At 46.4% G+C, this 22,063-nt stretch overlaps 1 protein-coding gene and 1 long non-coding RNA gene across 3 annotated transcripts in view; one reads left to right on the forward strand and one right to left on the reverse strand.

The window, feature by feature from the left end:
- Positions 1 to 227: 227 nt before the first annotated feature.
- On the reverse strand, positions 228 to 15,972 carry LOC111774580 (uncharacterized). Its single transcript, XR_002809579.2, has 5 exons — positions 15,796 to 15,972; positions 15,628 to 15,703; positions 11,843 to 11,961; positions 2,015 to 2,210; positions 228 to 478 (listed from the first exon to the last, which is right to left on the reverse strand). It is a non-coding gene; the product is annotated as an uncharacterized lncRNA (long non-coding RNA).
- The window catches only part of LOC138921115 (rho GTPase-activating protein 20-like), a 49,187-nt gene continuing 43,087 nt past the window's right edge, over positions 15,964 to 22,063 (forward strand). For both annotated transcript variants that reach the window (XM_070253496.1, XM_070253495.1), the window contains exons 1-2: positions 15,964 to 16,163; positions 17,104 to 17,271. In XM_070253496.1, coding sequence (XP_070109597.1) covers positions 16,099 to 16,163; positions 17,104 to 17,271 — 233 coding nt within the window. In that variant the 5' untranslated portion in view covers positions 15,964 to 16,098. The remainder of the gene's footprint in view (positions 16,164 to 17,103; positions 17,272 to 22,063) is intronic.

Genomic DNA, 22,063 nt, shown 5'->3' on the forward strand with positions numbered 1-22,063 from the left:
AATTAAAATGAAAATTATATGCCACTAAACCTACATGAGAAGGGACAAAAGTACAATACTGAGAGGAGGTGGCAAAGCTACTCTCACACGGCTGGTGGGAGCACGGAATCGACAAACTAGTTAGGAAAACAGTTGAGCAGTTTCTAAAAGGGTTAAATATATAGCTTCTTAAGACCCAGCTGCTCTGTTTACCCAGGAAAAAGTAAAGTGCATACTCATTCAAAGACTTGTACACAAATACTCAGCAGGTTTATTCATTTATAACATAAAGTTACATATTAAATTTTATTTTAACTACTTAATATATGAAATTCACATATTAAATAAATGCAAAGAAATAAATTTACTTCTAACATAAATAACGGCTTTATGTATAAATAGCCCAAAGTGTAAAAGACCCAATCGCTCATGAACAGGCGGATGGAGAAGCAGACTGCGGCCCGTCCATACTGTGCACCCAGGAATGGCCTGTGGATAACTGTGAAAACAGGGATGGGTGTCAAAATACATATGCTCAATGAAGGAAGCCAGACAAGTAAAGCTGGGAAACCAGAACAAAGATTTGAATTATATAAAATTCTACACAATGGACATTAATTTATACAGACAAAAGCAGATCAGCAATCACCTAGGGATTGGGGAGGGGATGGCGGGATGGAGTGGTTTCAAACTGGTGATGTCAACATAATGACAGATACAGTCATTGCCTTGACGGTGGTGATGGATTCACCAGTGTGTTCATATATTCATGAGAGCTTGCCAAATTACACACTTTAAAATGGCAATTGATTATTTGAAAATTAAACCTCACTAAAGCTGTCATAAATACATCTCAATCCCTTCTTGGTGAAAGAAAAATTTCTTTCGAATCGGGCTCCAGCTCTCCTCAGAGCCACAGCTTCAGTGCCGTAGACCACTGCAAAGGTCCCCTGTATGGTTTGCCACCCAACCACCAACCTAGTCTACTTAATGTCCCTGAGTATTTGCAAACACTGCCGATCTTCCAAGAATCAAGCACATTTCCTAGGAACAGTTATTGCTTTGTTTGTCCACCAGCAGAACCCCGGTCTCCATTCAGACCCAGGGCTCCAGTGGCTCCTTCATGTGGCCCTGTGGAAGGAGCTGCTCGGGTCTTTGCTCCCAGAGCCCTCTGCCTCCTCACTCACTGCAGACTCAGTCTCACTGTCCTGTGGTCAGATTTCCACATCTCTTCCTCCTAGCAGTCCAGGAAGCCCACAGTTAAACAGGTTGTTTATCAATATCACTTACGTGGGGGCAGAGCACGGGCTGTGGCGCATGGATGTTTGTGGACCCACAGTGACCAGGCTGTCAAGCCAGTGTCCCTGACATTATTTCCAACCTGAGACTGAAGTTAGAACAGTGAGCAGCAGGGGGCGCTGTGGGTCTTCCCCAAGGTTGCACCTTGGGTGCCCCCTGCTGGGTAATCCCTCAAATCCTCCAGGGCTGGGACATTGGTGCTTGTGTTTGCTGAGGGGTCTCAGTAGCTGTGTCCTCTCTGCTCACAGGTCTGAGTAAGGTCCCTCAGCTGCTTCCTCCCTGGTCCCTCTGATGGGGCAAACTCTGAACTCACCCATCAGCTCCTCCATCTAAGGAATCAAGCTCAGACTCAGCTGGTTCTCAGGATAAAAGTGGGATCATCATTAGGGGGAATAATTTTGTGTGAGCAGCCCCTTCTCTTTCAGGTCAATGGAGAAGATCAAAGATTTGGGGGCCACCCAGCCCTGATCTGGGGCCCCAGCAGGCTGTGGGCACCACGGTCGGGACTCCTCTCCTCCTCATGCCTCTCTCTCCCTGCACAGGTAGGGACAGTCTGCAGTGTCCAGAGTCAGCTCCTGAGCCTGTGTCAGCCCCCTGTGGCTGAGACCCTCTAGCTGCTTAACCTTAGTCTCTGCCTCATCATCCACGGGTGTCTGTGTCTGCAGGTTCCCTCTCCCGGCCAGTGCTGACTCAGCCACCTTGCCTCTGCATCACCTGGAGCATATGCCAGACTCACCTGCACTGCCAGCAGTGACATCAGTGTTGGTGGATACAGGATATTCTGGACCAGCCAAAGCCAGGGAGCCCCCAGGTATCTCTTGCTCTGCCACACAGACTCAAATGAGCATCAGGGCCCAGGATCCCCAGCCACATCTCTGGATCCAAAGATGACACAACTAACTCTGGTGTTCTGCTTGTCCCCGGGCTGCGACCTGAGGACGAGGTTCACTATTACTGTAACACATGGCCCGGCATCACTAATGCTCACATGTGCTCTAGACCCCCGAGGACGTGAGACACAAACCGCACCGCCCCCACTCTCCTGGCCTGGTGCGCTCGCCCCTCTGGTGGCTCAGGAGATGGCTTCTGCTGTCACATCTTAGACAAGACCTGATTTTCCTAGAACCAGAACAGTTGACAAAGTCATACCCTTTTCTTCATATCATGAAGAATATCATTGCTAATATATTCTTATCCAACTCATGTTTGCATAGACAAAAATTGCTTGTTGAGAGAGAAGATTCTCTCAGTGGAGACATTTGAGGAGGCCAAAAGAGATCGAGTCTGCCCATGCCCAGCGCAGGGTCGAGTGACTGCGATATGCTTCCGGTCTGACTGTTTCAGTTTGGATTTTGTGATAAAATGCCAAGATGCAGAAATTAATTGTATTCTATATAGCAGTAATGAACCTTCAATTTTTAAAAGAAAAACAGTAACATACAACATTACTAATATTTAATGAAACGTGGATCTATCTGAGAAAAATTGCAAATCTTGTATACTGAAAATTACAAAACCTTTCAAGAGAAATTTAAAAAATAAATGAATGAATAGATATTCCTAGTTTCTGGGTCAAAAAACTGACTGTCACTAAGATAACAGTTCTTCCCGAAATGATCCAAAGACTCGCTGCAAGGTCTTCAGGTAAAATGTAATCACGATGAACCATGAGGGAGATGATCTCAGCAAAGAAAGAAAAAGCTAAGAGCAGACATAAATGGCACACAGCCCTGGGATGCTCCTTCTCTCCCTGGGGAGCCGATCCATCTGGGAAGGGAGGGGTGGAGCATCATCTTTGAACTCCAGGAACAGAGAGGTTGTTTTCGATGATCAAGGTGAGGCAAGGAGAGCAGCGTTAGTCCCAGAAGAGTCAGAGGCCAGGTGGGGAACCTGCTTTGAGGGCTGACGGGCAGAGGGTGGGTGCAGCAGGCCAGGGCTGGATGCCACTGGGCCCTGAGCCCATGCTGGCACCCACCATGTGCGCCGGGGGTGATGGGTTTCCTGTTGTCGCCTCACCACAAGGAGCACCTTCTGATCTGTCACCTGTGCATGAGGATTGTGACCCAGTGGCTCTAAAGAAGAAGGTGCTCCCAGGGTCCCTGACATCATTTCCAAGGCTCAGAAGTGGAACCTGCATCCATGAATCCTGGACAGGAAACCCAAAGGCCATTCTCACAAAATCATGGATTACTGGTGATAGCTGCCTGGCCTGTCACAGAAAGAGTGTGAATCCGTCCTTCAACAAATGGGGCGCCGACAGCCTGGTCTCGTGGGGTTGTGTACAGTGCACAACCATCCAGGAATATTCCTGGACCTCTGCTTCCCTGTGACCACGACCTCCTGAGGTCTGTGTAGGGCCCAGAGCACAGGCTGCCCTTGTGCCACCGCGTATCACAGATTGTTCCACAGGACAGGATCCTGCAAAGGGCCAGAACGAGCGAAGAGCAGGCAGAGATTTGGATGAAGGGCTGTGTATGACTTATGGTTCTCCTGAGCACAGAATCAGTAGGATGTGTCTCTCTCTCTCTTTATCCATGTATCTATGTATGTATCTGACTATCGTCTATCCATCTACCTATGTGTGTATGTATGTGTGTATCTATCTATGGAAATTTATTTTAAGAAATTGTTTCACATGATTATAGAGACTGGCAAGTCCAAAATGTGCAGAAGGCTGGCAGGCTAGAGACCCAGGGAAGAAAGAGTAGAAGTTACAGTTGGGTTCTGAAGGCAGTCAGCTGGCGGAATTCCCTCTTCCTAGGGGAGGTCAGTCTTCTCTCTATCAAGTCCTTCAACTGATTGGATGAGGCCCACCCACATTATGGATAGTAATCAATTTCAATCAATGTTTACTGATTTAATTATTAATCTCATTGAAAACATGCATTCACAGAAACTCTTAGAGTAATGTACCACCAAATATCTGGGTCCTGACCGAATATCATGGCATACGTAAGCTGACAAGTAACATGAACCTCCACAGGCCCCTCCCTTCCCTCTGGGTGTGGAGGAGGATGAGAGATGTGAGGTAGCTGTGCCTTAGCTTTGGGGCCTTAAGGGGCAGGGTTCAGGTTGTCCTCACCATGCCTTGGGTCCCCCTGTTCCTCACTGACCTTGAACACCACACCTTTAATGGCTCCCTGACACACGTGTAGGCACACTGCCCAGGGCTGCCCTGCTCCCTGCAGCGTGGACCTGTCCTGTGCGCACAGGACTCTGCTTCTCTCCCTGCTGAGCCGGCCTCCTGCGGGAACTGGGATTCCCGGATGGAAAGCCAAGATCTGCTGCCCCAGAAAAAAGCGCTGGATAGAATGGAGTGGTTTTGACACATCAGCCCCTGGGATATCCAGTTAAAGCTCCAGACCCATCGGAACAGCCACACTCTCACAACCTCAGTTCTCTTCTCGGTCTCCACATGGCCCTCGGCCAACAGCTCTGGTTTCCAAGTCGAGGATGAAGCTTATCATCACTAACCAGCACAACCCAGATGCCAAAGTGCTCTTCCAGTGTGGGAGGGCTGGGGACCGAGAGTCACACTCCTTGGGCAGCAAGAGTCAACCCCCCTTCAGTGCTAACGAGGGGCTGACTTTGTAGCATTATTATTAAATTTGCAGAGTGTCTCCTCACCTGATCAGTGAAGACATGAAACACGAGTTGGGAGCTCCTCCCCTTACAGTCTCCACAGCCAGAGCTTTCTTCTCAGTCAACGCTCAGGTTTTGTGGCTCCCATACTGGGTGACTTCGTTATCTTTGCAATTTCCCCCTCACTTATCATCCTCTCTGGCAATCCCAAACGTCTGCTGTGAATCCTTAAGTGAGTCAGGCTGTGGACAACATGAGCAGGGACCCCAAACCTCCCCTTCTCCATCTTTTATGTGTTTCAGGCTCCTGCTTCCAAGCTGTGCTCACACATCCATCTGTGGTGTCGGGTCAGGTCTCAGGAACAGGATCATCCACAGCAGAGAAAGCAGCACCTTGAGATGATCAGTGTGGCCTGGCAACAACAGCATCCAGGCAGAAGCCCTAGAAACGTGGACCCAGGTGTTCTTTTCTCACAGCATCTGAGACAGACCCTCTGGCTTCAGGTCTGGCAGGAGGGCTTCCTGAGGGTCTCTTAGATCCTGTCCTAGGACGGGGTTGGCCACTGGGACCAGACATGAGATGATCTTGACACAGTGTCCAGATCTGTGAGGAATCACGATGCAGCCCCTCCCCCTCCCCCTGTGAGCCCGTCACTCTCTGGTCACTTCCTCATCTGAGTCTACATCCGGGTGACTCTGCCGTTCATCTGCTGCCATCCCTGAATGTCTGGAGACTTTGTGGGAGCTGCGGCTCTGAGGATGGCTGCGCCATTCCTGACAGCCTGTTCTCACCCTCATCACTGCTGCACAGACAGAAGCTTTCTTTTCAGGGCACAAATTCTCTCTAGATAATTGATGGAAGAGTCAACAGAAGGGTGATGCCAATGTGTCCAGCCGAGTTAAGAACCTGCCAGTATCTGACCACAAGGAACCCATGTAATCCAATCCCAGATCTTTGTCAGAAACCCAAAATATGCCTCTATTTTCCTGTTTTACCCAATCCCAGGATGGTGGCCCTCTTCCTGTCCTCTTGAGGCCAGGAGCAGTCACTTCCATCCTGATCCCCTGGGCCTGACCCTCAGCTCTGTGCATCTTGCTCCCTGGGGGCTCCCTGCCCTCAGACCCCAGGCTCCCTTGTGAGGACTGACCTTCCTGCATGAACAGGAACCCAGGGACAAGGCTGCTCCGAGAGTCACAGGACCCACTTGGGCGGAGGGAAAGAGGGTACCTTGACGCCTGTGTGTCCACATCCTCGGGACGTTGTGTCCCTGACCTCAGGACTGTGTCAAGACTGCAAACGTGTGTTTCTCTAGCCAGATCAGGAGAAATCGGTGAGAGTTTATCAAGGCAAAGAAGAGACCACTATTCATCATTTATCACTCAATGAAGGCACAGGCCTTAGGTCTGTCAGTTCCCTGGAAGATTCTGGAAATGGAAAAGAAGACTCCACAGCTGGTGTTGGAAATCGAACACAGAATTAGTGGATGTAAAGGTTTACCATAAGCCAAGAGAGACAGAAGTGGGACTCAATCGTGAGAGTGAAATGAGTGGATTTGTTTCAAAACCATCCTTTTTTGGCTCCTTTCTCATTGCAAAGGTTTAAGTAGAAAAACACAGATGACGTTTTCAATAAACGCTTAAGAAGATGACAATTAAATTCATCTCCATGCCTGCCTTTGTAAAAATAAATGTAGAAATAAAGCAATAAGGACTACTTCCTCAATGGCTTAAGGATGGTGTATCTTTAAACCAGAGAAAAGCATTATCCCAGAACAGAGAAGACTAGAATTGTTCCATTTCGGTCTTGGACCGCACGTGATGACTGCCGACACAGCTCTTCTGAAAGGTTTACCCTGAGATTTGTGTCAAGTCAAGAATAGAAAAAAAGAGAAAACATTTAAATATGAAGAATTAGATTTTAATTATGAAAGCTGTAAGTATGTACCTAGAAGTCTAGAGATTGTACTGAAAATTAATTAGGATGAATGAAAAAATTATCTGAGTCACAATGAATAAACATAGTATCTCATGTTAAAAGTATGTAATCTAAAATGTAGTTCAAAATGTATATGATTCTGTTTCCAGTATAAAAAATTAAAAATTTGACCATATCTGTAGAAAAACAATTACAAATTTCAGCACGTAATAAAATAAAAAATTGAACAAATGGTGGAATGTTTCCTTACATGAAAACAGAGTAAAAATGTCAGCAGTGAGTAGACAGGTTACATGGGCACCTTTATTATTTATGTTGTGACTTATTCATACGTGTTTCCCCTTGAGAAAGTGTGGGTTAGCGTAAGCAGAGGTCACGGTGCACGTGACATGCCACCACTGCAGAGCCTGACATGGACCAGGCACAGTGACCCCGTGTGCTGCCCACTAACTGGCATTTGCTGCTAACCCATCCCTCCCTCTGATATCTGAGGGGCCGCACTGGAGCAGCACCCACTGTGGGGACAATGACGTCCTCCCTTCAGCACTTCCTTGCTTATGTCGTTCTGGAGCCTCTGCCCATAGGGAGCGAGGACTGAGGCTCAGCTTGACAGGAAGGAGAGGCTGGAGAGAAAACAGAGTGAAAGAGAGACAGAGACCAAATTTCTTGGGTCCCAAACTGTGAGTGCACAGGGTCAGATCTGTGGTGCCTTTGTGTTTTTATTCCCTGCGCTGGGGATGGGTTATGACACCCCACCTCAGCCCAGCAGTGGAATCAGTATGGGGACAGTGGAGACAGATGTGGATGGTCCTCAGCGAGAAGGCCACAGCAGTGAATTCTGAGCTGAATGTGACCAAGAGGCTGCAGCCTGAGCAAGGCCTGGGTGTGGCCCCTTCCTGTGGGGAGTGAGAGGCAGAAGCTGAGCCAGGGGTGGAGGCAGGGCATCTCTGTCTGAAGGGCTCCTAACCCCTCATGTCAGGCCGAGAGGAATAAGGGCTGGGGCAGCAGGAGGCGCTGTGGGCCAGTCGCTGGAGGTTCCATGGGGTGATGGCAGCTAGGAAAACAGCCACCACCTGAGTCTGTGACCCATGTCCAGTGACCTCCATGCCAGGGTCCCAGAGCCTCAGGGCCTCCACCCAGCCCACTTCTCCCTCGGTCAGACGCCGCATGTTTTTTGGAGGGAAGGAAGGGGATTTAGGAAGAGGTTTGGAGGCTGGTTCTCGGGGACTGGGTGAGATGTGAGTGAGCTGTACCTCCTGAATGATGGTCTATGGACACACGTTGGGGGTTGAGGTCCTGAGCTCATCCTTGTGATGGAAATACAGACAAAAGCCTTCCTGCCTTGTTCAGTGGTGACAGGAAGGTTGTAGTTGTCAAGTGCGTCATCTCAATGGACTTCCCTCCTTCTCTGAGATTTATCTGAGTTGTCCAATGTCCATGATCTCACATGTCCCTAGGCTGATATCCCACATGGGTCAAAAATGTCCCTGCAGTCCCAGGCATCACACCCACACAATAAACTCTCCTGAATGAGAGAGATTGCCCTCCCTGATCCATGGAACAGGAATCTCAGACTTCATGAGGATGGGACCGGAAGAGATACCTCACACTGTCTCCCCTGACTCCATCATGGTGAGCAGGGAGGGGATTGTCTGATTGGCTTGGAAAATGAAAGGCCTGTCCCTGGAGCTGGATCTGGGGCAAATCACAGGCTCACCACATGACTGGGAGATTTGGGGTCGGAGAGGAGAGGAAAGGACAGAAGGTTTCCCTCAGTGGTCCCAGCATGTGCATCATCTGCTCTCCACCCTCGTCATTAGTTCATGTTGGGTCAACTACTGTGCACACTAGGAGCTGGGCAGGGAACACAGGTCAGGGGCACCTGTCTCATAAGACTCTGCTTCTGGTGTCCTGGTCTTTCTAATGTTCTGCAAAGGGTCAGTCTCAGGTGAAATGACACCAACTCCAATCAGGGAGGCCCCAGGCTGAAATTCAATACTCTCTGGAGAGGGAGAAAGGGGCAAAACTCCCTCATGAGGATGTCCTCTTCCCAGAGGGAGTGAGAAGAGCGATTACATCTCAAGACCCCACACTAGTGGCCATTGCCTGCCATCACTGGGCTCCTCCCCTGCAAGTGCCTCCTCTCTCAGGTGAGGACCTGTCCTAGAGGCCCAGCTCATGGATGTCTAGACACACACTCCAGTCCAGAGCCCTTCTGTCACGTTCCCCCAAACAAGTGATTCCTCAGGTCACTGAGGGCTGATTTCTGAGATTCTCCCCCTCACAGGGCCCAGGTCTCAGGGCCTCTGTCCCAGTTACGTTCCTCTTCTGTGTCCTGGAGCTTGGATCAGAGTTAGCCTGACTCAGAAAAGTGAACGGTTCACTCATACAAGTAGAGATAGAGCCATGTGAAATATTCTATTCAACTCATACATTAGTGAGGAGACCAGTGAATGGTAAGGATTGGTCCAAGAGAAGAGTGTAGCAAAAATCAAAGTACTTCCATTCCACCAGGAATAGGACCTCTGAAGCAAAGATTTGGAGTGTTGGAGACACGCTGCTTAATCTCTAACAAGGAAGACATCACATAAGAGGAAAAGAGTCTGTGTCTTTCAATTACTGCCACCACTGCTTGTCCTTGGTTTCAATCCATTGTCTATTTTTCTCTAATCGAGCAGACATTCCTGGATGCTGGGGCAGGCTGCCCTGGGGACAGAGTCCACCAGGGGTGTGTGAGTCTGCCAGGGCTGCCATAACATAACACCACAGATGGGGTGGATTAACCACAGATGTGTTTTCTCACATTTCTGCAGGCTGGAAGTCCAAGATCAAGGTGACGGCAGTTTGGTTTCTCCTTGGCTTGTGCGTGGCTGCCTTCTCACTGTGTCCTCACAGGGACCTTTCTCTGTGTGCTCATCCCTGGTTTCTCTTCTTCTTCTTATAAACACACCAGTCCCACTTGTTTGGGCACCACCCTCATGACCTCATTTACCTTAATTACCTCCTTCAATGCCTTATCTCCAGGGACAGTCACATCAGGGTTAGGGTCTCAACCTAGGATTTTGAGGGACACAGTTCAGTCCATATCAGGGAGTCAGGGCAGGATCAGGGAAACAAAGTCCAGCTCTGTTTGACTCAGGCTAGTTGACTCTCCATATTATGTGCATCCACACCATTTACTGAACACCTAATTTGGGTCAGACTTGGGTGTAGGGGCTCAGGATAGTAGGTGGACAAGATAGGAAGGGTTCACATGCTCAGAGTGGTGACACTGTCTAGGGGAAGAGAGAGTACAAACAAGCAAAATATACTGTACAGGAAAGCTGTTTTGGGAGAGTAAGGAGGGGTGAGCTTGGTGGGGTGGAGATGGGAGCATTAGAGGGGTTGTCAGGGGATTAACAGTATGTGATTTGTTTATGAGGCCCAGGTGCTGCATAGAAAATGAAGGAGGAGGAGGATTGGATGTAGGTAGGGACTAGGTAGGAACTGTGGACAACACAAATGTCAGACTGTGAGTCTGGCTAACCGGTGGAGCAGGTGGGATAGAGGAATAAGTTCAGATTCCCCATGTCTTGGAGGAAGGAAGTATTGAAGGATGGTGTTGGGAAAAAGAGGAACTGAGGCTGGGCTCTTGGGAAAAGTGCGGGTGTGGGGTGATTCAATCAATTGAGACAACATGATGGCTCCATCTAGTTGAGACAGGATTATTTGAAGCTCACATTTTCAGGAGATATGATCAGCTCTGACAAATGTGTCTAATCATTAGGAAGGCCAGGCCTGCGCATCTCTAGTTTACTCTCCTCTTACATTTGATGAAAACTTCACCTGTGCCTGTTCAATTTCAGCATCTTGTTAGAGGAACAGAACACGAAGGATGAACTCAGCCCCCTCCTTCTCAATGCTGCCCCCATATTAGAAACTTTCCACTTTTTAAAAGCCAGAAAATGACCCTTTCTACCAGATTAATTAATCTGAACTTCAGGAGCGGGATTCTGTAATGGGGTCATGTTAAAATGCTTCCAGAGGTTTATTTTATGCAAAAAAGATTGATAATGCCTACTTGGCTTCTCTTCTTATTTTCTTGAGGAAGAAAATTGGCCAACAAGACAGGAGGAGGCTGAAGGGGCTGAAACTTGGCTCCAGATGGGACCTCAGGCCTCATATGAGGGGGCCTGCTCTCCCACTGGGCAGGGTCCAGGAGGATGGTCCACACATCCTGATCCCAGTCATCCCCTGTGGGGGCTGAAAGGCTGTGCCTGGAAGCAGGCGTTAGGATGGTGTCATTTCCCAGGCAAGCAGAGTCTAGTAGGAGAAATCAAGAGGACTCTCCTAGAAACCAAAGTGTGATGGATGCATTTCAAGAAAGACAACCCCTCAGTGCAGTGAGAAGGAGGATCTAGGCAATGCTTTACCCCAAAATCAAGAGAAGATAGTGGATGGATGGGTGTGGCTCCCCCCTGGGCACTGGACAGTTTCCTTGTTGGGCAGGGTTGGCCCTGGGTCACAGCTGATAAGGGCTGTGCTGAGACAGAAGTCTGCTTCAGGGTCCACAGCTGGTATTAGTCTGAAGGCCTGCTTCCTGGGGCTTAAATGGGCCTGTCCCCAGCCCATTTCCTGCCCACAGACCACTCTGCACAGGGCTGGAGCCAGGGCACAGGGCTGCCTCAAGATTCCCATTCAGACTGAGGTCAGCAGGCCTGCCTCCAGGGGCACTGATGAGCATTTGTCTTGTGCAGTTCCTAGATGGGCAGGACTGCTCCTGGACTGTGGCTAAGAGGGGCTGGAACTGGATCACGGGCTGCTTCAGGGCTCACAGCCAGGGACACGGTTGTCAGGCCTGCTAACTGAGGCACAGACGGGAGTGACTCCTGCTGGGTCCATTGACAAATGGTGCAGGTGACAAGAAGAAGACAAAAAAAAGATGTGCCATGTTCACAGGGGTATGGCACTGATCTGGGCCTGTGGTCAGGACCCCCTGAGCATGGGCCTGCCTTCTCAAACACCACTCCTCAGCCTTGGGTTCTGCCAGGATTTCACAGTCTCCTACCTGGATCCAGAAGCTCCCACAAAGGCACTTTTCTCCATTGATGGCCACCAAATCATGGTTGCTGAGTGAGGACACGAGTGGGGGACCGCCTATTCCATCATCTTGCTGATGTCACTTGCCTGTTAAGTGATATTTAAAAATTTTAGGTAATGTATTTTGTTCTCGTATGGTTAGTCATTTTTGTGTTCAACCTAGGAAGAATTTGTCTATTGCCAGGACATGAAGATGTTACTGTATTTTTTCTAGAACTCTTATGATTTTAACTTTTCTATTGATGACTATGATTCAAATCAGATTGAGTTTTTCATATGGGACGAGTCAGTGGTCAGTGGTCACTATTTCCAGACCACAGGCTTGTGATCCATTAAAGAAAAGCCAGTGACTATTTCAACATAAAAGAATTTGATAAAATTTCAGAACTTGTTTGTGATTTTGAAACAATCTCTCAGGAAACTGGAATCAAAGGGAAGTCCCATTCCCTGATGGAAGACAGGAAAATAAATAAATCATCAAAAATCATTATTCTAAGTCACTTTATGTTAGAATTTCTCTATTTAAAACAGAGATAAAACAAACGTCACACATCAGAAGAAGCGATCTGTTAGAATTGCTATGAGAGCAGCATCCTTGGTCCTGCAGAGGACGTTCTAGATTATGAGCTGCCCCACACGCAGGGACGTCCTTGTCTGTCACAGTTTTTAAATTAAATGATCATGAGGAATAGTCCTCCAGGCTCTCTAATGGGTCACATTTTTACAGATCGTCATATTAAAGTTGTTCTGGAATTCAAATGCTATAAAATCTCTTCTTACAACCCTTTATCCTAGATGTCTGACTCAGTCCAAGGATAATACTCCACCAACCAAATTGGAAATATGAAATGTTTAAATAAAAAGTAATAACACAATATACATCCACTTCTTTAGGGAATGTAAACAGGGTAAACTAATCAGAAAAACAAAATGATGATAAGAATCATAACTGCATTCTTTGTTCAGTATTTCTATGCTTAAATTTTATCTAAGAGAATATGCACAATGGGATCAGATGTAAGTGTGGAAATTTCCTAGTAAATTATTATAATAAAAACAGGTATTTGCTCATCTCAGCATGGTCAGTATCTCCAGCAGGTGATGTGTGAGCCTGGTCCTGATGGAAGGGGACAGCGGTGGGAAAGGAGGACCAGAAGTACCAAAAGGAGAAGGTGACACTGGGTTTCAGGGTTAAGCATCCTCTTAGCAAAGGGGCCCTACTTGTGCTTTTGTATAGGCTCCAGGGGAGAGGTGAGCCAAGAGGTCAGAAATAAAGATGGTCACATATACAGAGACTTTGAATGTGACACTCAACAGCTTTACATAATCTTGACAGTGAGAGAAATTGCGTGAAACGTTTAAGCAGGGAGGTGCCTTTATCAGATACATGCACTTGAAATATCGCTCTAAATACACAGTGAAGAATGGAATACAGTGGGCAAACTGTGGGATGAGGCCACACTGAGGGACTCTGCAAGGCTGGGGGAGCAGGGCTGGGCTCCTGCACGTGGCACCTGGAATGGGGCAGAGCCATGTGCAGCTGAGGGGAGGCTGGGGACAGAGCACAGAGAATCTCAGTGTCCACGTCCTGAGGGAGATGAGGGGCTCTCAGCCAGCAGGAGCAGGCTCCAGATGCCCAGAGGAATTATGCGAGTCTATGCACTGCCTCTTTCTCCTGCTGGGATCTAACTTCCATGTGAATAGTTTTCCCCTCTTATGTCACTGCTGTATCTACAGAGCCCAGAAAACTGTGGCACAAAGGACAAACTCAGCCAGTGTTTGCTGAAAGAGTATTTGAATTCTCCTGAATTTCAAACCTTGTTGAAGAGCAGATCTGAGGCAAAGATAATGATTTCTGCTTTCTGGACAGCTTGAGCCTGGAGTTCTGAGTCGAATTAAGAGTAGAGGTTAAGTAATAATGGTGATCTCATTGTCTATAGGACAGAAGAGAAACTCCCCCTTGACCCTGGGGACAGTGACCAGGGAGATGGACTGGGTTCCACGGCTTCACGCAGAGAAAGAGAAGGATGCGCTGGGCCTACAGGGACTGAGGAAAAAACCATGGGGAGCAGGCGGAAGGGGGAACAAACTGTGAGCACAGGAGACAAGCTCCACGAGCAAATAAACTGCAGAGTGTGGGTGAACTTGATAGAAGTCAAATATCATTCCACTTAAGAACATGTATGATAGACATTTTTTTTTTAAGGATTGGCACCTGGGCTAACAACTGTTGCCAATCTTTTTTTTTTCTGCCTTATTTCCCAAACCCCCCTGAACACAGTTGTATATATTAGTTGCAGGTCCTTCTAGTTGTGGGATGTGAGACGTCGCCTCAACGTGGCCCAACTAGCTGTGCGCACCCAGGATCCGAACACTGGGCCGCTGCAGTGGAGCACGTGAACTTAACCACTCGGCCATGAAGCCGGCCCCTAATGATAGACATTTGTTAACAAGATGTTAAATATAGAGCTCATGATCCAGCACAAGATCAATGAAATTTTAATACTCAATTTTTTAACCCAAAATCCTATGAAGGACCCTAGTGGGAAAACCTGTGAAGAGAGGATGATGGGGTTGGTAAGCTGTGTGTCCATAGAAGAGATGATTCTGAACAGGGAGAGATGGATGACAGAAGCCAACAAATGAGGGTCTAAGACTTTCTCTGCCAGGTTGGACTTTACTCTAATACAAGATGGCGTGATGGGAGCTGCACAGCTCAAATATTAGGATTCATTGTGCTTCTTTGATTTCTCACTAGTACAGGCAATAGATTACCTAAAAATTGGAGTTTAAAACACAGATAAGGTTATGTGAGATTATTTGGAATTCATTGCTTTATGCACAAGTGATGGAACACTGAACATGGATGCGCTCCCTAAACCACATTAAAATGAAGGGATATGATGTTTGCAACATCTTGTCTCATGGTTAAAACACTTTAAATTCCAATTTCTCTACATTTTTCCACCTTCCATGTGCACTGCCTTATGAGAGAGTGATACAAGAGTCATTGCCTCCAATGTATGTGAATGCCATTAACAGATGATCAGACCATGGATGTGTGAATAGAGACAGTGACCTGGTGAGCTGCAGAAACCAGCTGTGCTCTCAGGGCTTTGGCCCTGGTGAGGGGTGTGTCCTGTGACCAGGAGGGGGCAGTGCAGGACAGCCCTTTGGTCCCTACAAAGCTGCTCAGCAAGGACCATTCACTCAAAGGAGCCTGGGCCTGGGGGCTGGACCCTGTGCTTACTGAAGGAGGCTGAGCAGCTCTGTCCTCTCTGGCCTGGCAGAGTCCCCTGAGCAGGGACCTTTGTGTTGTCTCGGTAGGTGCTTCCTCCCAGGGCTTTCCCAAGGGGTGAGGCCAACCTCCATCCTCCTCAGTGTGTGGTGTGAGCTGAGCTCCAGCACCAGGGCTCAGGGAGGGGCTGGGCAGTCACTGGATGGAAACCCATTTTCATGGGCCGCCCCTACTATGGCACAGGGTGGAGACCATGGGGATGTGTGCACCATGGCCTGGTCTCCCCTCCTCCTTGCGCTCCTCTCTCACTGCACAGTTGGGGACAGGCTTTGGGGACAGAGGGAAGCCCCCAACATCACTTCTCCCTTGCTTAGACTTCTAAGAAATTTCCCATGATTCTTGCCCAGCAACCATGCCTGTCTGTGTCTGCAGGTTCCCTCTCCCAGCCTGTGCTGACTCAGCTGCCCTCCCTCTGCATCTCCTGGAAAAACAGCCAGACTCTACTGGACACTGACCTCTCGCTTCAGTGTTGATGATTACTGGATATGCTGGTACCAGAAGAAATCATGGAGACCGGGCAGAGAAAGGATCCTGTGGTGATGGAAATAAATGTCCTGTATCTTGACTGTATCAATGCTACTATCTTAATTATGGTATTGTACTATAGTTTAGAGAGATAGTACCATTCGGGGAACCAGGTAAAAGGTTGATGTAATTTCTCTGGGTTGTTTCTTACAACTTCCTGTGAATCTACAATTATCTCAAAGTAAATAGATTAGTTTTAAAAACTCAAAAGATGCAGGCAAAACCAGGGAAACAGATATGTCAGTTTGTCAGTTATGGCATGCGCCTTAGAACCCTAACGTCATAACGGCCGGTGACCTTGACAACTCCAGAATCCTCAGGCTTCAGTGCCTAGTTTACAGTGCTCTGCCAAGTGCTGTAGACGTGCTCGATAGTCAGTGCCAAGAATTGAAGAAAACGGGATGTTTTCGTCAATCAAAAAGCGCTTTCAGCTTTCAGGCGGTCGTTCAAGGCTTCACCTCCGCAGGTAGTCTTTGAATATACTACTCTTGATCGTCCAAAGGGACTAGCAGTCACAGGAAGTGTTCTGTTTTGTTTCTCCTAAAACATGGGAACCGATTCTTACCTTCAGCACTGCTTTCATGAAAAGCTACTCATGTTCACAAGGTTCAGTGCTGCTGAGTACAGAAAGCAGGCTTTACATACTCAAGGGAGACTCTTTCTTGGCTCCATGAGGGAGAATTTTCTGTAGACCTATGACAATATCTCCCTATTCATGAAAGAGTTTTTGTGTCCTGTGAAATTTAGTTGTTTTACCTTTTATGACCAAAGAGTCATAGCTTAGAGCTTAGTTATAGCTCAACAAAATAATATCTAAGACCCTGTTGTGTTTAGAAACTTATTGATGTTTCCAGTATTATTTGCTGATCTTTGAGAATTTCCCCCCAAAACTTGAATACTGATTTAGCTATGATTGGAGTCAATTTTCCAGAATCTTCAGTTATCTAAATTTTTATGTTAACATGAAACTAAATTGTAATTACTTTTTCACAAATCTCTAGGTCACTTTATTTTATCTGTCTCAGGCCACAAATTGTCCTGGGTTTTGGGGTTTTTTTTTTTTTTTACCTTCTTGTAATATTCTCAACCTTTGGCCTCTTGGTTCTCCCCTTCCCAACAGCTCGTGGCCATCTTTGCTTTGCTGCTGCCCCCTTCTCCCCACCTCTAAGAGTTGGCATGCTCTGGGGCATGTCCTGGAAACCGTTCTCCATCTACCTCAACTCCCTGTGTGCCCTCATCTTTTTTAATAGCTTTCTGTAATTTGGAGACTTGAATTTGAGCTATAGAGTTCTGTTTTGGGGATCGAGGCTAATTTTTAGTGTCGTGTTAACCTTGACCTTTGGCACAAAACTCTATCAGGTATTTGATGGGTGACTGGTTGTCCTGTGGTATTTGTTGCTTTGCAGGGAAAGCTCTTCTGTTGAGGTGGACACCCACAGTGAAAATGCTACGTCATCTGAGAGTGCCGGTCGCACTCTGCTGATCCACGGCCCCGTGGAACTCAAAAGAGGCTGGAGGAGGCAGAAGCGACACCTCTTCTTGCTCAGCGATCTGTTGCTGATAACTAACACCAAGTACGTGTACACTACAGGCTATCCTGATTACCATCAGATTGCATTTTCACCAACCCTTACTGTGGGAAAATGTTAAGTGGATTTCTTCTTTTGCTTTTGCAAATGTTTTGATCCTCCCTTTAGTCAACAAGTATCGACAGAGGTCTTGTTCTGTTCCGTGTCCCTGTAGAGAAAACAATTGAGAATGTGACAGGCAGGGTCTCTCCTGCCTGGAGCTTCCGGACGGATGATAAAAATAAGAGGAGGGAAATTACACATTGAAGTTAGTGCTTCTCATAAGAGAGAGAAGAGGGTACCATGTGGAGAAGAAAATGGGACCATCCTAGAGAGGGGCTGTCTATGGAGGTCTCTCCGAGGTGGCAGCATTTAAACCAAACCTATGGGGTGAGAAGCAGCCGCATTCCTAGACTAGGTGGCTGAGCCTTCTAGGGTGAGGGACCAGCAGGACTCAGTGGGTGCAACTCAGCCCTCTGGAGGGAGGGGTTCAGGAAAGGCTGATGTGACTGGAGCCTGCAGTGTGGGGCACAATATCAGGTAAGATACTGTGGTCAGGGGTCCAGCCACACAGGGTCTCCACAGACCACAAAAAAGGTTGAAATATTATGCTGAAGCGTATTTAATTAAGCAAGTGACCATATCTGGTTTATATTTTTAGCATATTGTTCTGCCTATTGCTAGATAGCAGATTGGTGGGTAAGCAAGAGTGGACGCAGGGAGACTAGTTAGGGAGGCAGTGGTTCTGATGAAATATGACAGGGACTCCATCTTGGGAGTGGCAGTGAGAAGAGGCAGCAGACAGATTTGGAACATATGTTGGAGACAGAACCAAATGGATGCACTTTCTTCCCAACCCTGGACACAAATGTAACCAATATCCAGCCTAAAACATGGTAATTGCTCAATTAACATCTAACGGTAGGTGGATGCAAGGTCATCTGTTTACTTTCTTCATCTCTGTTTTCATGATTTATGAAACACCATAAAAGACAAAGAATATTTCACCAAACTATCAAGAAGCTTTTTCATTACTAGAGAAAATGAAAACTCTTTTCTTGGCTGCCCTCACCGCTAGCTCTCAGTTAGTTACGCCATGTCATAGGTAAGACACGCAAGTACCGACTTTGCAAAATGCTATATTTAATCTGAGCGACGTTAATAATAAGAAGCATGATTTATCAGAAGTTTTTTCTGTCAGGAATTATGAGGAGGACTTTATGTACCGAATCTTGTCTGACCCTTGCAACTACCCAGTGAGATAGGCTCATTTTCCTTATCTTATGGAGGACCTTGATGCCCGGAGGTCTGCTGCCTTTCCCCAGGTCACCACCTTAGCAATTAGTGGAGTCCACGTTTGAAACTAGGTCTGTTAATTTCAGCACACAGTCTCTTACCCAACCTGTGGTGCTGCTGCCTCTATTCTCTCTTTTGTCTGGATTTCACAGAACACACCACAATCAACTAGTTTCTCTCTCATCCTTGAAATCAACCTTTCCTTTGTGGTGAGGAAATGGTTACCTCACATCCTGGTGAGAAATGGAACTGAGAAACAAATGAGAAGTCTAGCTATCAAAAAAAAATCAGAGGCCAAAATAAAGACGATAAAATATATTTAAGATGAGTGAAATTGCCTCCAGATGTAGGCTTGGAGATGACGATGTCATAAAGAGGACAGAGAGAAAAAGATTCTGTCCAGGGCTTGGCATGAGGTCCATTCAAGGCACTCTGCTCCTGATAGAGGGAATGAGGCATTATTTTAAAAAGTGTAGACTAGTTACCAATCTCTTTATTTAAGCAAGGTTAGTATAGGAAACTGAAATTTCTTGGATGCATTCTTGGGACCACACGAGGAGCATCACAGATGGCTTGTTTAGTTTCCCCAATAGCCCTCCAAGGCAGGTACTGTCATCATCTCCAGGCTTCAGATAGGAAGACAAAGACTGAGGAAGGCTCAGGAACTGGCCCGATGTCATACACAGGAAAATGGTGGGAGAGACTGCACTGCAGGTCTGCCTTCATCCCAAGGCCATGCTCTTCCTGTCACACCATGTTGTATTCCTCTGTGCTCAACCTGAGACACACAAAAGCAAGCAACCACAACACTCATCTCCTGCTTGTCAGGACTTTGCAGACCACTCACATTCAATTTGTAAGGGGAATACGTTCTCCTTCACTTTTCTTTTCACCTTTGTAATTATTACAGTATTTAGGAGAGTAGGCGACCTTTGTTTTCCTACCAGAAGCCACTTGTCTCAGATACTGCTAACCTCTGAATGAGTCTGATAGAACCTACAGTACTCTGCCAAAAACATTTTATATTGATACAGTGTTCTTTTCTCCTAGCAAATTGCATCCATTTCAGAGCTGAATTTTTATTTTGGTTGGTCCATTATCACAGAAGATGCCCACCATCTTTCACATACTGCTTTTCAGAGAGCTCTCTGTGTCTGCTCAAGGGTTTCATAATGTGACACAATCTCTATCAATTTATTCAATAATATTCTTGTTTATGAGACTCAGTTCCTGCAAGATTACTTTTATATGCTTTCTACATCCATTGGGAATGTTGGAAAGTGTAGGTGATCTAAGGCATTTGATTTGCTTCAGAAGACCTTGATATAGAGAGAGCAGAGATTTTTGATAAGGTAACTGTCTTCATCTGGTCAGGCTGCCAAAACCAAATATCATTGACTGCTTGGCTTAAACCACAGAAATGTATTTACAGAGATTCATTTATTTATTATTAGCGCTTCAAGTGGCCCTCATGCCAAGCCCTGGACAGAGTCTTTTTCTCTCTGTCCTCTTTATGACATCACCATCTCCAAGGCTACACCTGGAAGCAATTTCACTCATCTTAAGTATATTTTCTTATCTTTATTTTGGCCTCTGATTTTTTTTTTTGATAGCTAGACTTCTCATTTGTTTTTCAGTTCCCTGAGCATTCTGTTCCATTTCTCACCAGGTACCAAGCAGATGAGAGTTAGTCATTTCCTCACCACACAGAAAAGAAATTTATTTATTTACAGAAATTTGTCATGGTTCTGGAGACTGGAAATCTGAGATGAGGCTGTCACCAGGGTCGGGTCCTCATGAGAGCTCCCCTCCCGGCTTGCAGATGGCTGCCTTCTCCCCATGGGCTCGCATGCCTCTCCTCAGTGTGTGCCTGTGGAGAAAGAGCTCTCTCTCTTCCTCCCAATCCTATTGGATTAGGACCCCACTCTTATGACCTCATCTAACCTTAATTACCTCCTATAAGCTTTATCTCCCAAAACTGACATATTGGCTATTAGGGCTTCAAGGTATGAATTGGAGGGTGGGGAGTGGGGTGGGAGTTTCGGACACAATTCAGTCCATAGCAGGAAGCAAGCAGTACTCAATGCTGCCACCTTGTACAAGAGTTTACCACAGCTTTTAGAAAGCTGGCTACTAGATCATTTCCATAGTAAACATTTGGGGACATTCGTGATTACTGTTCATATGAGAAAATTTATTTATTTTTTTCCTACCAAGAAATAACTTCAATGAAATAGCCACCCGCAACAAGCCGCTTATTTCCTTTCTGTCATGCCTCGCTCTCAGATGGAGGATTGTGTTATGTCCTGGATCGATCTGTTCAAGTTAATCACCTGAGTTTAGTGCCTGCTTTTTCTACTCAGGGAAGGGGGTGGAGTGACTTAGGTTCCGTTTTTCCTCAGTGTGTCTTGAGGCTTCAGTTGGAAACTCTTTCTTCTCCAGGTTGATGCTACAGAAACCAACACAAAGGGAGTAAATAGTTGACTGACTGCTGCGTATATATTAGTCAGACTAAATGAACTTTAGTTTGTGGGTAATAATAAAGGGGATTTATATGTCCTTTCTTCATGAGGAAATTATATTTCTCCCGTTGTGCTGGATGTTAATAACAGTCAGTGGAAATTGTTTGGATATTTTTTTCATTTTTTTCATACTACATTAGAAACTTTGGTTCTCAAGAATTAAAGTCAGATGGGAACTTTGTTAACATTTTTGATATTCATTAGAATGCTAAATAAGAGGTTATTTTTCAAATGAAATTATGACTTGTTTTTTTAAACAGCATCTACTTCATAAGATACTAATACTCGTAGAGGCCCATGGAGAACGTATAGAAAGGAAGAGACTGTACTTACTTAGCTCACACCCCCCTCAGACATCTCTGTCCTCATATTTAGTTATTAAAGAATATAGAAACAACGAAATCCAATTTTGTTTAGGTCAAAAGATGAAGATGACTATTAGCTTATTATCAGTGGCATTACAAAGATTCTTGCAGAAGATACCATGACCCCTACTCCCAGCATCTAAGGGAACACCTGTGCCTTAGAATGAGGGGAATCTCCCTAGAATCTGTGACTTTCCACAGTTCACTGGGGATCACGCTCCCGTGTCCAAGTTGAGGTAGAAGAAAGCGAGAGGGATACCATCATCTTAGCAGATGGATAGTGAGGACCCACGTGTTAGAAATAAAAACTGCCTTTTTCCTCCTGCTCCCTTTGAGCCATGTTTTGTAAGGTTCATCACTTCTCATTTCTACTGATGTAATCTGAAGAGTCAGTCACTGAGAGCAGAGAAACGCGGTGAGATCTCAGGAGAATCCACTGTAGTACAAGCCTTTGTTGTAATACATTTTCAGTATTTCGAGGCTAGCATTTAGCTTTGTTGATAGAATGTCAGGAGATTGATCCTCTCACTCTCAAATGAGAGAACAATGCCATCAGAAAGCCTGATGGCTCTGGGGGGAGAAAGGAGGCTGAAGGTAGGAACGATGAGGAGGGCA

This window comes from Equus caballus, chromosome 27, assembly GCF_041296265.1.
Source record: "Equus caballus isolate H_3958 breed thoroughbred chromosome 27, TB-T2T, whole genome shotgun sequence".
Classification (NCBI taxonomy): domain Eukaryota; kingdom Metazoa; phylum Chordata; class Mammalia; order Perissodactyla; family Equidae; genus Equus; species Equus caballus.